Source organism: Stigmatopora argus, chromosome 1 (assembly GCF_051989625.1).
Source record: "Stigmatopora argus isolate UIUO_Sarg chromosome 1, RoL_Sarg_1.0, whole genome shotgun sequence".
NCBI classification, from domain to species: Eukaryota; Metazoa; Chordata; class Actinopteri; order Syngnathiformes; family Syngnathidae; genus Stigmatopora; species Stigmatopora argus.
The window spans coordinates 15123935-15142311 of NC_135387.1; the positions used below are offsets into that span (position 1 = coordinate 15123935).

At 43.1% G+C, this 18377-nt stretch overlaps 1 protein-coding gene across 4 annotated transcripts in view; it reads left to right on the plus strand.

Moving 5' to 3' along the window:
- Positions 1-4379: 4379 nt before the first annotated feature.
- Positions 4380-18377, plus strand: part of celsr3 (cadherin, EGF LAG seven-pass G-type receptor 3) — a 51649-nt gene continuing 37651 nt past the window's right edge. For all 4 annotated transcript variants that reach the window (XM_077601461.1, XM_077601468.1, XM_077601478.1 and 1 more), the window contains exons 1-2: positions 4380-7477; positions 17335-17678. In XM_077601461.1, the coding sequence (XP_077457587.1) occupies positions 4393-7477; positions 17335-17678 (3429 nt within the window). In that variant the 5' untranslated portion in view covers positions 4380-4392. The remainder of the gene's footprint in view (positions 7478-17334; positions 17679-18377) is intronic.

The window sequence follows — 18377 nt, forward strand, 5'->3', positions numbered from 1 at the left end:
GTGCTTTTGGGAGAAGCGTATCATTGTGGCTACGCTCCAAGTTTCCATTTGCTATGGCATAGGGGAAAAAAGCAGACAGAGCAGTTGGACCAAGATGACTAGGCTGCACTGAACTCTTAGTGAACGTTTAGTCTTTTTTGTAATAAAAAAAAAAATTGGCTACTGCTCAATAGAATGGAAAAGAAAAATAGCAAATGATCAATTTGGGTAGACTTTGTCATAGATGCACTTGTGCTGAACATTAAACTAAAATGTTTACATATGTTGTAGTTCCATAGTGTTCCATTTAACTTGGTGTATTTCAAAATGGAAAAGTGGAAGAATTTGAATACTTCATCTGTCTTGCTGGTTGTATACAGTACTCCCTTCAGGTGGTCAAGGCGAGCATTCCATAAGGCGCACCTCACTCAATTGAATGCAGCATTAAATAACAATGCACCAATAGTTTAATGCTTCAAATTCAATTACCAATTATTTTCAACTAACTACAACATATAGTGCTGTTTTATTCATTTATTGTAAACAAAACCATTTACTGTGTGGTCTGTTTATTATTCACATGACAAAGGTATCTCACATTGTATTGTAGATGTTTTGTGGGTGTGAGAGGAAGTACCTGTAGAAAACCCACACATTCATTGGGAGAACATGCAAACTCTCACAGTAAAAGTTGAACTGAATAGCCTTTAGTGTCAATGTAATATCAAGATGTGTGAGAGTGTGCTTCCTCCTGTAAGATTTATAATAATGATCATATTTGAATAATTTAAAATACAATATGAACTGGAACTATGGTTACAAAACTAGAACCTCAGAACTCTGAAACTGATGACTCATCCAGTGTCCAGTCTACTGCAAACTACAGCCACAAAAATAAACATTGATCAAGAATATTTTTTAAACTTTGCCAAAATTCAGCAATTGACAAAGTAGACTTTGCTTTTTTTTCTTCTGTGTAGACATTAAATTATAGAGCTAATTTTATTGTTTTCTTCTACTATAGACTACATGCTAAATTATTTTCTTGTTGCAGACACGCCTTGTATTTTTGCTCCTGTCACGCACATAAAGAATTCACACAGACGCATCCGAGTCCCGTTAAGAAAGAAAGAGGGTAGGGGGGAACTGCCCACGCAGCCGGAAAGAAAAAAGTGCATTGAGAGGGAGCTTGTAAATGATTTCCTGCCGAAAATTTGTAGTCTTTGTAATTTGTAATAATGCGATTTGGTTCTCCAAGACAATCCAGACAAAAATCTGCCCATTTAACAGGAACAAATTTCCATTTAATGGGTACGTGCGCAAGTGGCAACTGTTGAATGTATTTAAAATGCCATGCATTTCGTATGAAATTTGTGCCATATCTATATATTTAATTCCTGGTATGAATCATCATTGACAATGCAGATGATGATGTCACTCATGAGTAAGCTCCGTGGTAACGTCACCAGACTGAATTTTTAATGTTGGTTACTTCTAAGATGTATAACAGTACAGCTTATGAAATGAATTCTTTCTAGAAATGCTTCTGTAACTTGGATTTTTCTTAAGTAGAGACACATTTTATATGTAACAGCTTTAATTCCTTCCACCCTGATCCCCAATACTACAACTGAAACAAGTTAATGTTAAAAAATGCTAATTGAGATATGTGCCGAAATACAAAAAAAGAGAAAAAAAATAAGAAAATGATTTATAATGCCATTAAAATAAATAATACGTGCAAAACAATTTTAATGCGGTGGCAGCTGAGTAAACATATACAGACACATGTAAACACACAACTTAAATATTGATATTCAACGGCAATTTTTGCCGAGTAAACGCAGCTTATGGAGAAGCACCACCAATTTCGTCACACGCAGTTTCTGGGTGTGATGACAAGTAGGCTTTTTTTGTTGTTGATAATGACGACAGGGCCTATGTCCGATTATTATTATTAATTGCTTTTGGAGTAAACAAGACTCGTGACCACTTTGATAACAGCATATTTTTCTTTTCACTTGCACCATACGTTTCTTGGGCATATAATGAAAATCAAAGAGAAAAGTAGAAACAGCATGTTAATACTCTGACGAACTAGAGTCAAAGGTTGAAGCTACTGTTCAAGTTGTTACAAGTTTAAATGTTGACGGCTCAGTTCTGTTAGGCTTTATGAGATGGATAGATGTTAGTCATAAGGGGGAGGGAAGTAAAAGGGAAAGAGGAGGAGAGTCTGATTTTGTGTGTGCACTGACGCCACCGCTGTGTGTGCGCGTGTGTGAGGCAAGCAGTGAGCGCGTGAGCCATGTTGGATGTGAGTGAAGGTGTGCAGAGATGATGCGGCCGCGGATGCTGCTGATGCTGCTGATGCTGCTGCTGGCGTCGCGCAGCTCCTGACTCACACAGCCAGCCCCAGCATCACGCACCACAGCGGGTAGATGCCAACTCTCCAGGCCGAGGAAGAGACGGGGGAGCCTGGGGAAAGGCTTCGGGCGGTGCCGGCGCTCCTGGAAGTGCAGTGGAGGAGAGACAAGTGACCGGGGAGGAAGGGGAGACGTTCTCTTTGCAAAGATAGGTGGAGGAGAAGGAGGAGGAAAAGGGAGGGGAGAGACCGTGAAAGGAAGAGACTAAATGGCTGCACGGCTACCGGGCTTCACCCCGCTCTCGCCTCTGGGTCTTCACCTGCTTCTCCTCCTTGGCTCTTTGTTCGCCCCCGCCCCGCGGACGGTCAATGCAGCAGCGGGGGCTTCCAAAGCGGCCACGCCGGGCCCCCGCGGTCGGGATGCCGGTAAATCCAGCGAGCGAGAATGGCAGCCGCCGGGGGACGGCGGGACGTCGCCGAAGGGAGGGGACCGGCGAGGGGCACCCAAAGAGGCACGGGAAGGAGTCTGGACGTTTTGGGGAAGCGGGGACGACACCGCGATATTACTGCGTCCACCCCATTCCCTGTCCGGTGTGACGCGCGCTGGATGCGGAGCGGAGAAGGGCGTTGTTCCGCCTTTCGGCGACTCGCCGGTTCACGTTCGGAGGGGTAAAAGACGGACAGTACAAAGGACTAGCGGAACGTGCGCGCTGCCACGGCCACACCTAACTCGGCGCGGCGTGGCGAGAGCCTTTGTGCGAGCGATCGGCCTGCGCGACGTTTCCGGAAGTGGGAGAAGGTGCGGCGGACTCGGAGGCGCGTGGGAGAGGGCTGCTGAGGTGACGAGACTCGGACCGCGTCACACAGCCTCGCCTCTGTCTGGATACAAATCAAGGCGGGAGAAAACACCTTCTCCTTTCAGCCACCATCCATTGTGGATTCGAGCATCAACCTTGTGGGACGTTTTACATATTCCTCAACGTGATGTCTGCAAGAATTCACGTTTTAACCACCAAAAGGCAGATGATGATGATGATAATGATGATGACGGTGATGGTGATTTTGGCGATCAGAGTGCTGGTCCTTGCAGGGTGTGGGGAGAACCTGCTAATTGTGCTCTTTTGGCCAGGCACAGGGTTATCGACCCAAGTGGTCTCAGAGGGGGGCATGAAGGAGGCTGTTGGACTGAGCGTGTTAGGGGGGAGAGGAGGGACCCCTTGGAGGGGGTGGAAGAGCTCACGTGTGGTGCACTGGTGACGTTTAGGTGCCGAGATAAGGCTGAGAAGAAGACCAGGAGAGGAGGAGGGGCGGGCCTTGGCAACAACCACATTAACTTATCTAATTATGCGTATAATGGTTTGGCTTTTGTGAGTGTGACGTGTTGCTGTAGGGCCCATCGTGAGGGGAAAGCTGCAGCTTCAATCGGTAGAGAGAGAAAAAAGGCCCAGGTCGGGAAGAGGGAGGCTTCTGCAGTTTTCTTTTGCTATTCAAAGAGCCCAGGCGGAGAAAGTGAACCCGCTGAACTTTCCCATTTGTCTCATGAAAACGTTGGAGCAACTTCAGGGGCAGCTGATTCAGCATTTTCTATGCAAAAGAAATGTCCTCGACACACAACCAGTTTCATTCCGAAACCACATGTCGTGTTAGCAAAGCAACCCACTTTCTTTCTGCCAACCAACATGACCAATCCATCTAATGAGTCTATTTTGTTCCTCGCTATGGGCAATTCAGAACTTGGGACAGCTCCCCTGAATCGTGACATGTTTATATGGAGTGGATTGAACGTGAATAGTAATAACAACAATGGTGAAGAGGAAAAAGCAAAGCATGGTTTTAATGTTTCAGAAATAATAATGCCCAGTGAGCAAGTGTCGTTAGATGATGCCAGACCATTAGAAAGGGGACAGATGGGGGTTGAGGGAGAGAAGAGGGAGCACGACAGGGACTGGCTGGAGGGCTCTGCGAGGGGAGGAAAATTACAGGTGGGGGAGGGCAAGTTAATAGGGGGGAGAGGACCGCGGGGAAAAGAGGAGGGAGAGAGGCAGAGTGATATGAGGACCACAAAGCCAGGCCAGCTTGAGAAGAGAGAGGCAAAGGGAGGGAAGGGTCACGATAGGGGCAGTAGCACTGCCACCGTCATGCAACCAGATATGGAAAGATGGAATAGCGAGAGGCAGACTGATGAAAGCAACCAGGTTGAGAGGGAGTCGGAGGGGGAAGCCGAAGAGAAGCACAGCTCAAGGGGAGAGAGGAGGCTGGAAAGGCTGATAATAGAGGCAGACGATAAAGCCTCGCAGGAAGAAAGGGTGGGCAAGGTTTTGAAGCCTTGGTCTCGCTCTCGGCGGGCGGCCAACAGACATCCTCATTTCTCCCTGTATAACTACCAAGTACAGGTAGCTGAAAACCAGCCACCTGGGACATCTGTTATTGTGATGACTGCCACGGACCCCGATTCAGGGGATGGCGGCAGGGTGAGCTATAGCATGGCTCCGCTGATGAACAGCCGCTCCTCCGACTACTTCCACATCCACCCAGATACCGGCCTGATCACGTCCACTCAGATTTTAGATAGAGAACACATGGATCTGCATTACTTTCGAATCACGGGAACCGATCATGGGTCCCCTCGCCTCTCCGGCACCACAATGGTTGCCATCACTGTCGCAGACCGCAATGATCACTCTCCAATTTTTGAGCAGATGGAGTACCGGGAGACCATAAGGGAAAATGTGGAGGAAGGGTACCCCATTCTTCAACTGAGAGCCACAGATTTAGACTCCCCATCCAACGCCAATATTCGTTACCGTTTTGTCGGCGACAGTGCCACGATTGGTAGAGGTGCTTTGGAGATCGACCCACGCTCAGGACTCATAACAACCCGCGGAGTGGTTGACCGAGAAACCAATGAGCACTACACGCTCCAGGTAGAGGCTAGTGACCAGGGCAAAGAACCGGGCGCTCGTTCAGCCACAGTCAAAGTTTTCATCACCGTCTTGGATGAAAACGACAATGTCCCCCAGTTCAGCGAGAAACGTTACGTGGTGGCGGTGAAGGAGAACGTCAGGCCTCACTCGGAAATCCTGCGCGTGAGCGCAACAGACCGCGACAAGGACAGTAACGCCGCAGTTCACTATAACATTATTAGCGGGAACAGCCGTGGCCAGTTTTCCATCGACAGCGTTACGGGGGAGATTCAGGTCGTGGCGCCCCTGGATTATGAGGCCGAGAGGGAGTATACTCTGCGAGTCCGTGCGCAGGACAATGGCCGCCCACCACTCTCCAACAACACGGGCATCGTCAGTGTGCAAGTGACTGACGTCAACGACAACCCGCCCATCTTTGTCTCCACACCATTCCAAGCTTCCGTGCTCGAGAGCGCGCCCATTGGAAGTTCTATCCTCCACATCCAGGCCATCGATACCGACGCAGGCGACAATGCGCGTCTGGAATACAGATTGACGGGCACGAGTTCTGACACGCCATTCCTCATCAATTCCGCCACGGGCTGGGTCACCGTCAAATCCATTCTTGACAGGGAATCAGTCGAGCACTATTTCTTTGGCGTGGAGGCTCGGGATTACGGCATGCCGCCTCTTTCTGCCACCGCGAGTGTGACGATAACTGTCATGGATGTGAACGATAACCGGCCAGAGTTCGTACAAAAAGAATACTATGCCCGCCTAAATGAGGACGCCGTGGTTGGAACGAGCGTGGTAACTGTCAACGCCGTGGATCGAGATGTTAACAGTGCTGTGACTTATCAGATAACAGGTGGGAATACCAGGAACCGCTTTGCCATCAGCACGGCGAGCGGTGCCGGCCTGCTCTCCTTAGCCCTCCCGCTGGACTACAAGCAAGAGCGGCGCTACGTTTTAACTGTCACCGCTTCAGACCGCACACTCCATGACACCTGTCAGGTGCACATCAACATTACGGACGCCAACACTCACCGGCCTGTTTTCCAGAGTGCACACTACTCTGTCAGCGTCAATGAGGACCGGCCAACCGGGAGCACGGTGGTTGTCATCAGCGCAACAGATGATGACGTTGGGGAAAATGCCCGTATCACCTACTTTCTGGAGGACAATATCCCTCAGTTTCGCATTGACCCCGCATCGGGAGCTATCACGCTGCAGACGGAGCTGGATTATGAGGATCAGATGACTTACACATTGGCCATCACGGCCAAAGACAACGGAATACCACAAAAATCAGACACGACGTATGTGGAGGTGAATGTCAACGACGTGAACGACAATGCTCCTCAGTTCCTCAGTCCCCGGTACCAGGGAACTGTGAGCGAAGATGCCCCTCCCTTCACCAGTGTCCTTCAAATCTCAGCCACTGATCGGGACGCCCACGCTAACGGTCGCGTCCAGTACACCTTTCAAAATGGCGAGGACGGAGATGGAGATTTTACCATTGAGCCAACATCTGGAATCGTGCGAACCGTTCGCCGGTTGGACCGCGAGAGTGTGCCATTTTACGAGCTCACGGCATACGCAGTCGATCGAGGCGTACCCCCTCAGCGGACCCCCGTCCACATCCAAGTGACGATTCTTGACGTTAACGACAACGCCCCAGTCTTCCCCGCTGATGACTTTGAGGTTCTGGTGAGGGAAAACAGCGCGGTGGGCTCTGTGGTCGCTCAGATCACCGCCACAGACCCAGATGAAGGCACCAATGCCCAAATTATGTACCAAATTGTGGAGGGCAATATCCCTGAAATTTTCCAGATGGACATCTTCTCAGGGGAGTTGACCTCACTTATTGATCTCGACTATGAGGCTCGCAACGAATACGTCATCGTAGTCCAGGCCACCTCGGCTCCTCTCGTCAGTCGTGCTACGGTCCGGATCAAATTGGTTGACCAGAACGACAACAAACCCACGTTGCAGGACTTCCAAATTATTTTCAACAACTTTGTGTCAAACCGCTCAAACAGTTTCCCCAATGGGGTCATTGGCAGAGTGCCCGCCAACGATCCCGATGTGTCGGACCGGCTGTACTACACAATTGACAGGGGCAACGAACTACATCTGCTGCTGCTCAATCACTCCAGCGGGGAGATCCGACTGAGCCGTAAACTGGATAATAACAGGCCGCTGGTGGCTCCCATGCTGATGACTGTCACAGGTAAGAGAGCGTGGAGGGGGACACGAGAGTGAAGTGTGGGTGGGGGGTGGTAATCCTTCACAGTGGATTAGTAGACTGGACTGATAACATGAGGTTTCTGTTCTGCCCTGGTGTTAAATGCCGGTAGTATATGAACAAACTATAATCACAATTTGGCTTTAAATGTAACAATTCCACTGATTCAAGTTTTTAATGTCAATGTTCATGCAATGCAAAAGTAGATAAAAGTGAATGTGAAAAGAAGGGATGCTTTGAGATGCTTGAAGAAGTGCATGTGTATTAGTGTAGTTTTGTGACAAGCTCATCCCATGTCGCTCCTTTTGTGAAAACATTAGTGGTGGCAGCAGTAATGCCGTGGCTTGAATTTAAGACCGCTTAGAATTGAGACGGTGAGTCAAATAAAAAAATGGGAAAGGTGTTTGGTAAACTTATTGGCCAATTTTTTTTAAAGCTAAATGTCCCTTATTAATATGATTTATGCAGATTTGATTTGGACTCTTCCTAGAGTATCTGTTATTGACACTGAAACTCATTCACTAACTTGAGCTGTTTTTCTAATTGAGCCCCATATTCCTTGTTGGTATATATAGAAATTATAATGGTATTTTTTTCATTTTTTTATTTTTTACTGCTCAGCCTCATTAGGGTAATGGGTGTGCTGAAGTCTATTTCAGTAGACTTGGAGTGAGAGGCGGTACACCCAATGAACTCTTTACAATCAATCTTTTGTTTCTGGTGCTTGCTTCTGGCACCGTTTCCCTCCCACATTCCAATTACACATTTCTTAGGTTAATTGGAAATGCTAAACTTGTAGATGGGATTGTTGCGTGACTGTTTGTCTCTTGGTGCCCTAGAATCAACGTTGCCAGATTGTGTGGATTGGACTATTTTCAAAAACTCTGGGTGGGAGAAACATGCACTGATTAAAATTTGGGCTAGTTTTGACAATATTTGGTGACATTTTGAAGAATTTGTTTGCGTTTAACAGCTAAATTTGTATGCATACACTTTCAGCTACATTGCTTATTTACAGCCTGATCTTCCTTATTCTAATTATATCTGGCATTTTAGCGCCTCGTGCCTTCAATTTATGATTTGTATGTACACAGTCAAATTCAGCAAAATAATTCCAAAAATGACTTGGCATAGAATGCATACTATATTTTCTTTTAGTCTGCTTAAATCCTCTATAGAGAATGCAGCTTTTTTTTACAGACTTAGAGCATTTATTCATATGAATTCTTTCTGTATCCTACCCCTTCACGATGGGACAATTACGAGATTCTAATGAAACTTCAGTCGGCGCCGGTCAGGCACAGCGCAAAACTGTCACTTTCCCTTTCTCTTGCTGTGTGTGTGTGTTTATTCCTTTTTTATACACTTGTGTGGGTACACGGATGAATAGATGAATTAATTCCCATCAGTTGCCCCTCATGTCTTGTTCCTTCTCAGTCTTCACAGCTCTAATCTCACCATATATTTTTCCACTCATGCATATGGCATTTCTATTCTCTGCATCCTTCATGTTTAGTTAGCCATGTATCTTACAACCATTGAAACTGTTCTTTTCCTTCTCAGCCCTTTGCTGTTCTTCTCCATACATCTCCAGGTTTGCTTCTCCTTAATGATATTTTTAGACTGAAATTTTCTATATATATATTCCGGGGGTGCGGCTTGGTGGGCGAGTGTTTAGCGACACAGTCTCACCAGTCTGAATTCGAGGGTTCGATCCTAGGTGGGTCCTCACTGTGTGGAGTTTGTTCTCAGGCTCGCATGTTTTTTCTGGGTATTCCAGTTTTCTCGTACATCTCAAAATCAGATAAGGTAGGCTGGTTGAACACATTAAATAGGTATAGGTGTGAATGGTTGTTTTCCTTGTGCCATGGGATTGGTTGGCCACCAATTCAGGGTGTCCGCCGCCTGATGCCCATAGTTGGCTTGGATAAGGTCCAGGAACCCCCCCAACACCCTTGTAAGTTCAAAAATGAATGAAGGGGTGGATACGGTACTAGGTCGTTTGGTTGCCAGTCTTTTGGTCGCCAGTCTTTTGGTCGCCAGTCTTTTGGTCGCCCAGAAGGTTATTGATAATTACCATTTAAATCGTTGCTCAAATTCTCTAAATACAAACTGCAAATTATTATTTATTCATACTTAATGCCCTATTAATTATTAGGCTAAAGAAAAGCTCCAAATTTCCCAGACTTTTATTGTTTTTTGTTGGAGAACTTGTTAAGACCCTGACTGACGTACCTTCCTAAGGGGACAACTCATGTACATACAAACTCTTATACACTCACACGTCGGCTTAGTGAAACTGCTCATGGCCATTGTTGGCTTTTATTGATGCGTAGACCGTGTTGTTTTACCTTGTTTTGTCGCCCGTTGTTTGGGTCCGGGCGACCAAAACACCGGCGACCAAAAGACCGGCGACCAAAAGACCGGCGACCAAAAGACGGCGATCAAAAGACCGGCGACCAAACGACCGCACACGGGTGTATACGTATCGATCCTCTGAGCCCTACTTTCGTTTTATGTCTCAGGCCTCATTCATTGCATTAATTAATTGCAGACTTATTGTTGCCTGTAGTTTCCCGTTAGCCATTAGAGAAAGCTGAATGGTTGTAGTTTATTTTGAGCTAGTAGTTTACCATTTCTGCTTTCTTTCCACTTATTTTTGTTCTCACTGTATATGCAGTGTTCCTAGATGGATTGTACACATGCATACCTGTGTGATTATGCAAGAGTTGTTTACTTTGGCTGTGAACAAGCAGAATTTCAGCATTTTTTTTCCACATTATTCGAATATGTGCATGATATTTTTTTTGTTTGCAGCTCACTAAGTGTATTCTCAGGTGACTGAAAAGCTTTACGCTTCAGAGGGTATTCATGTCTTTTTAGTCAATAGTATCTGTGTATAGCAGGGAGCACTGGGACTGCACTCCCTTTTTTGTCTCTTCATCTCCTGTTGTTTTCTCTCTGCATCTACTCCATTGATTCTCCATATAATTCCCACATTTCTGTTTCATTGTACTTTTAAATGCATTTTACACTCAAGTTTAGCCACTCTTGAGAAAAAAAACTGATTATGCACACAAATATTACTACAGGGTCATTTGGTGGAGACAAATCATGTTTCTATTGTAGTCTGACACCACAAAGGACATCAATTCAAGGTGACCTTGATCAAAGCAGAAAAGAAAAAAAAACAGATCTAATGGCCAAGAACGCCAACTCTCAGAGGCAAGGCTATACATGGCAGGAACTCCCGCCCTCACCAAAAATACAAAAAACAGACCATGTCATGAGAATGATTATTTTCTATGCTTTATGGATAATAAAAAAAAACTAATATATAAATCAAAGGATTCTGGCATTTAATTAAAATTTTCAAGAAATGTCTTATAGTTAGTTATACAAACACAAGTATTAAATAAAAACACTTTGGATGCATTTATCACGTGTCTTGTTGATTCTATTAGAATTACTAAATCTACCCATTCATTTACAATGCAACGTTTGCCATATTCAAATGTACACTAATAAATTAGTTAAACAACTTCAACCAAGTCTTCACATTTTTTGTATAACAAAATAATATAAAGTACTATTCCAGAATTTTTATTGTCCCCGCTTTTGACTTGATCACAAAACACAGGCACAGAAATTGACGTGCACAATTCAGTACTGATCCAAGTTCGTCTTTCTTGTAGTTTATGAACCCCATGAGCATGCCGAGTCCGCAACCTCAGCTGGCTGCATACGCTAACTATTTTAAATACATACTGGCCAAGCCTATTATTCATAAAGCCACTATAGCATGCATTTACCAGCCCATTCTAACCTATTAGGTGAGGGTGAGTTGCTTGCCAGGAGTTAAATATTCCAGGTGATGCAAGGATTCCAAATTTTGCTGCCCCCATAAACAGACTCATGCCAGAGCTTTCCACCTCTGACCGTGTGTCAGCATCCTCCATGATCGGAAAATGTCCACATATTGCTCGGGACTCACAATGCATTTGCCTGCTTCAGTGGACGTGCACGCACACTCGAGTTGTCACTTGCACTAAACGGGGCCAAACAGGAGCAATTGTTTGGGTAATTTTACATTTGGGCAGCCAGCAGAAAGGCTTCATGTATCCACGTGCAATTCGGCCTCAGGTGCTCAATGAATGAACCATTTTTAGGTGAAAAAATGCCCAATGATATCAAACAGGGGCACTATAGCCAGAAGCAAGACTTTGACAATCACAAACAAAAGTTCATTTCCCTGATTTGACGTTAATATGGCTTCCAGAAGTCTGTACTGTAAATATAAAGTATGACTTGAGAATGTACTGTAAAATTAGAAGTAGAGACATTCAGCTTTTACCACCATAGAGATTCACTTGCATGAAATATTTCTCACAGTATCTGTATTACATTACTATTTGTACATTGACCTATTTAGTATATATTACATACACATTTAACACAATCAGTTGCACTTCATCTTGAACAATTTGGAAATTTTTCAACAATTCTGTTGCGGGTTAATGTTTTCATGAAAACCTTTCATCATGTCATATTTAAAAGACAACGACGGCGATTTCAATTTTTCATTTTAACCAAAGCAATGTATTGATCCAGGCTCCAGCTCTATGTATTATTACTATTAGGTAGTTTTTTCGGTATGAGGAGCATAAATCCCAAGTTGTTAGAAACATACTGGAAATACTCACGTGAAAGTACAAAAAATCTAAAGTGTATTCTAATTATTTCTATTTCCCCAATGGTTGAACCAAAAGTTGCGGCAGTGGTCACGGAGCAAAGAGTAAACAGCAGCATGTTGGCAGCTGCCATATTCCAGCTGCTAACCAATGTCATGCGCTTGTCAGAGAGGTCAGAGGTGCGTGGATTTGTGTGATGTTGCAGATCAACTTATCAAGTACAATGGTCACGGTGTGTGTATAAGTGTGATACCGGCTAATGGGCAGGGACTTAACATGCGAGAGGGCTTTTGTGTCGCTGCTAGTATCCGGTTTAGTGCAAAGGATTAAAGCTTCTGTTGTAAAAGGCTGCTTTGAACCCTCACATTGGCAGAGTTGGTCGCTTTGTCCGGTCGTGTGTGTGCGTGCGTGTGTGTGTTGTTGTTGTCTTTTGCAACGGAGTTCTACTTTTAGTATAATGACGGTCCTCGGGGCTTGAAAGGCTTTCAAAACAAACAGAGCAGAAATCAGCAGTCCACCCTGGGCCTTAGCTGCCTTTTGTGTGTATGCGTGTGTGTAAACGTGTGTGTGTGTGTGTGTGTGTGTGTGTGTGTTGGAATGATACATGTACTTTTTCTTGCAAATTTATATCACTTCATGAATTGCGTTTTAGTGTGAGGGGTTAAAAAGAGCAACAACAAAAAGGAGCTCTTTAAAATACTAGATAGTATACTTGACAATTTGTAATCCAGTTTTACATATTTCTCAAAGGAACTATGGATAATCTGTTCACAGCGGCAGTGGTTCAAAAGACGTTTTAACAATAAACTTCTAATAATCATTGTTAGTATTAGCAAGTTTTTTTTTGTATATGGGGCTATGTCCCCAAAAAATCGAAGCGTACCTTGCCTTTATTTGTGTTGGAAATGTCACAACTGCCTTTTGAAAAGTCTACTTGACTTGAGGGCTCTTCAGGCGACAAGAGCAAGTCACAACTGCGTCGTTCAAAACCACATTGAAGGCGCAGTGTGAAATGGGATTGGACCCATCGGCTGGTGTTTACATGCTCTGTACACTAATGGTCTGAAGGCACCATGACAGACATTTTGTGTCGTTCTGAGAAGCAGCAAATGGCTTTTGTTCAGATTTTTTTCTTAAAAGGTTTAGATACTATTTGTATCAAATCTCCCCCTTAGGGTTTTTTTTTTACTTTTTAATCCCAATTGCTTAAATGAGCAAGAGAGCAGACATTGAGAACACAACAGTATCATTGAATATAAATGAGCGAAGCAAGATGGGGTTTTAAGCATTTAATCCTGTGAAACGTGTCTGCTACATCCACATCGCTTGAACTTGACCGTGAAAAGATATAATTAAAATAGATTTAATCTGTTGTCGAAGTTGCTTCAGAGACCTCCTCTTGGATTTATAAGATATTCTCTGTTTAGTAAATTGTTTTAGTGCATTATTTCTCCCTATTGATAGTCCGCCTTAGTAAGTGTAATTTCCAAGTCTGAAAGTAAATTTTATACAACACCTGCCACTTGTGTGGGTTGTGTCAGCAAGTGGGCTTTCAATATTGTCAATTAAATTTGTTTTGTTGGTTTTGATCAATGTCCATGGATCAGGTCACTTTCTCAAACATGGATGTATGATAGTTGTTGTTGTTTTTTAAATCTCAATTAATCAATTTAATGAACTCGTGCCAATATTTGTGAACATTAAAATGCCCACCTTTCAACTACATTAGTAGTCCCATGAATTTGATAATATTGAGGCACCATTTTTCATAATTTTGAAGTTTTGTAAGCCATTGTTACTATTTGATACAGATTGAATAGTTAGTAATTTAATAGTTAATATTAAAATGCAATTTGTACCTTGATAAACGTTTGAAAACAAAGTATTCTAAAAGATTAAAAGCTAATGTTTCACGCTCTGCTTTAAAAATGGTTAAATCTATTGTAGAATTTGTCTCAGGCTAAGCATTTGGTAAAAAATTGATCAAATTAAAATCATTAATCTGAATTATTGCTTACCTGACCATTGGTGATATTCCAACCAGCCTCTATCTATAGTAATCCCTCACCTTCTTATGGTTCACAATGTCATTAGCAATACTCCTAAAGAAAACTTTGACTTTACAGCTTGCTTTTAGCACCCAGGGGGCGCTTCAGGTTATTGGTTTCTTGCTGGAGATGCACAGCTAGAAGTTTGGAAGATGCCTTCTCACACTTGCTAAATCTGATTTTTTTCTACCTACAATCATCTACTGCTCGATGAATTGACCCAAAATACCTATGGTGGCAGGCTTTGATCTTAACCAGACCAAGACTGCCTGACTTTAACAGGATCACATTTTTTTATTACTTGTTTGGGGTCCTCGTCTTTTGGGAAACATCTATAGGTGTAAATACAGTTGTACCGTGATGGTCCATCCTTTACAATAGTTCAAAGTTGTTATTTTTCAATCAAATGCTATTGTAATCTAAGGTGCATTGGACATTTCTGTGTTAGAGTATGCACAATATTATTTATTTTCCACTGCAGGTCTTTTTCAGCTGACAGCTGTGGACTACCACTCAGACGCGTTCCATCCAGCTTTTCTGGTTATAAGCTCTGCCTGCTCTGTCATTCAAGGTGCTTTCAATGTCCTATTAGTCAGGCAACCTGGCAAAGTGAGATAGCACTGAAATCCACTCCCCAAGCGTCTTAGAGGCAGAACATTCATTGGGCTCACCTTGTTCTCGTGAGAACTGGTGGTTTGGTACCAGTGGGACCGATGGTGAATATGCTTCGGCATTTTTATCCTTGAAAGGCTTCTTGAGAGCTCTCGCCGCATTCCGAGGCAAAGTTGTTACCAAGTCCACTAGGGTCAAAGCTTCTCCCGTGAGTTATTTACAAAATGCTTTGTTTGGCCGCTGTGGAACAAAGCACCAAAGTAACTTTCCATTTGTGGCTTTCATAAGATATTAATGTTTTATTGTTTCCATGCACGCTAAAGGGTCAGAAAGAGTGATGCATTATTTATGACTTGGATGTTTTATTATTAGGAAGTTAAGTTCTTCACCACTCACAATAGTTTAATGTCTTTCTTTTCCAAAGGCGGTGTGTACTGTATATTTCTGATTAAACAATATGCACCTTGCTGACAACTGGATTTTCCAGTTTGAAGTGAGGACAGATGATTTCTGCAGGTGCTCACATTTCTTGAGATGGTTTTTTGACCTTGTTTGTTCAGAGGTAAATGTCCATCGAAGTGAGTGATGGCGGATTTGGAAAGTGTCAAATTTCAATAGGCTACTCAGGAAAGCTAAGACTTAACCTTCATCAGACTCAGATAACCGATGGTTGCTGCTAGCTCAGAGAGCAAAGTGAAGTAATTGAGTAGCTTTCAATATCAAACTACAAACTCAATATTTTTTAGAGACATTATGTAAAAGTCTCTTCCCCCCCTCCGCTGGCAGTACCTATGATTTTTTTTTTTACCTCACTGCTAAAGCAGAATATATTAATATTGACTTGCATGGTAGAGTATGCAGTTGAGTATGAGTAAGAAAGCAGAAATGTGTGATTTTACTCGAATCCAAAAAGGTCACAGTTTCCAAAATGGGAAGAAAATCTCTTTTTGCAAGGAAATAAGTTAAAATGAAAGTTTTATTGCATGCCAAATATTGCAGACTCTTTAAAAGAAGCAAATCAGCTTACTTCAAATATGATTTCCAGTCACTTTCTCATTCTAATTTGAAGTAATAGAAGATCACTGTAGAAACAAAAAGACAATGCCATGTCATCTGATCATATCGTTGGTACACTAGACGATGCTCTGTCAGTTGCATTTTTTTGTTTGGGCATCTCTTTGCATGCTATTAAATGACAAATATTTTCACACTATTTTGGGAATGTGTTCTTATTTTATCTAGTTGTAATCAATATTTACAACCTGGTGAGCGTGAAAAAACGGGACTGCAACATAGGCTACTTTATTAGTGGGGAGTGAGAAGTGTACAATGAAAGGAAATAAATTGGGAACAAGGAAAATTTCAGTAGATGTGTAGTGACATTATTTCGTGTAAATACATTTAGATGTAAAATTCACAATACGTACTACCTGAGTGTGTGGGTTTGTGCATGAGAGTGATTAAATCGGACTCATCAGATTATCCAGTCATTTCCAAGACCCCCATTTAAATGACAATGGAAGATCAGCTTCAATTTGCACTACACGATGTGGAGTGATGACAATAATGAAATAATGCTGTCCTTTGGCCCCCGCTAGATGCAGAAGATGACATTTTGTTCATCAAATGTTTTTTGCAGTGTTTGTGGAGCCATTATTACTTTATGGGTCCTTTGTAGTCTGTAAACGTTCATGTATTTTTTAGTTACTCCTTAATGTCTCTGCTCCTTCTGGTTCCTTATTTATTGTCCTCCGCTGTGTGTGCATGTGTTAGAGGTCAGTAGGGAGTGAGGTTCTTCATAATCCGGCAATCAAACCAGCTGCCAACCAAACCAACTCAACCCAACCCCCATTCTCACAAACCCCCTCCTTCCGCCCTTCTCTTGCCATTTTTTTTTATAGACCACTCTCCTTCTGTTTCTTTCACTTATTGTGTTCCTTACTAAATTCATTGGCTCTTTCTTTGAAACCCGTTTAAATTGTCAAAGGATCAACGTGTCATTTCCTACCTTTTTAAAAAAACTGAGCAAACAGTTAATTGATTAGCCAATATAGTATATACATTAATACAACACTACCATAGAACACCCATTCATCTATTTTGCTCTTCCATTCAAATATTTAGTCAGAAACCTCTTACTGTCATGGTTTTCATCTAAAACTGATCTCACATATGAAATACTCCGGACCTGATTTGTTCTACATGTGTTTACTCGATTGCATCTACAAGATGGGGGGAAAATGATCTTCTAATTGGAACTCAAATCTAATTTTTCTCTGGCTGGAGTTGGTGTGTTGTGACGATTGGTACTGGCTTCACAGCAGTTTATCAGCTTGGGAATTTCAAGTTATAAGAGCAATGTTATGCTGGTAAAAAAAAATTGACACTTCCAACAAACACCGTCACTCCAAACATATTTTTGTGCAGACAATGCTCTCCCAAACGTTTCATGCTTTCCTAAAGTTTCCTCTTTCTACTTTTTGTTCTGTAGATGGTGTTCACAGCATTTCTGCTCACTGCGTCCTTCGTGTCCTCATCATCACTGAGGACATGCTGGGCAGCAGCGTCACAGTCCGCCTGCAGAACATGTCCCAAGACCACTTCCTGTCACCACTGCTCAGTCACTTCCTGGAGGGAGTGTCGGCAGTACTCTCTGTGCCCGTCGAAGATGTTTTTGTCTTCAACATCCAGCCGGACAAGGATGCGGAATCGGGAGGTATCCTGAATGTGAGCTTCTCAGCAGCGTTACCCGGAGGAAACTTCTTTCCATCCGAGGCCCTGGAGGAACAACTGTACCTCAACCGGCCACGTCTCACATCGCTGACACAGATGGAGGTTTGTCCACCACTGTCGCACTGTGGGTGGCTCGTCACCGTTGCTCTTGGTGTAGTTTACTTTTGTTGCCCGGGCAACTAACGACGATGTTGGAATTCATGACTGAGCCGAGCATAAAAGGAGCTTAACTTTGAAGGGGGAAAGATCCTTTTTGAATGCAGGCAATTTACATTAAGAACATATACACGTGTGTGTGTATGTGTGTATGTGTGTTTGTGTGTGTGTGTGCACGCTAAAGCTCTTCTTCATACAAATGTTTTGCATCCCAAAAAATATGCTGAGACATACACCAACCCACCCAGCCCCCACCTCTCCAAAATTGATGTTGTTGTGCATCAAATATATGTTGAAAATTTTGCGTTCATATCGTATTAGCTACCTTCTCACACTCAACTTTAAGACGCAAATCTTGAATTGGAAGTTTGTGAGGGTAAGAGTTTATTCATTTTAGGATGTAATCCTGAAAATTAACTAATTACTTGCCATTGATAGCATCAGACAGCCAATCGTTTTGGCATGAGAGGAAGCCTGCCAGGCAATGAATTAATCGGAGCCATACCAGCCATATTTCTTCCACATATTAAGGTGTAATCATGAACAAAGAACTAAATGGGCTGACATCATCCAATATCTTTGAGTGTTTTTAATTTGAATATTTGGATTCAAACCCATTGGATAGCATTTAAAGCCTTTCAAGGG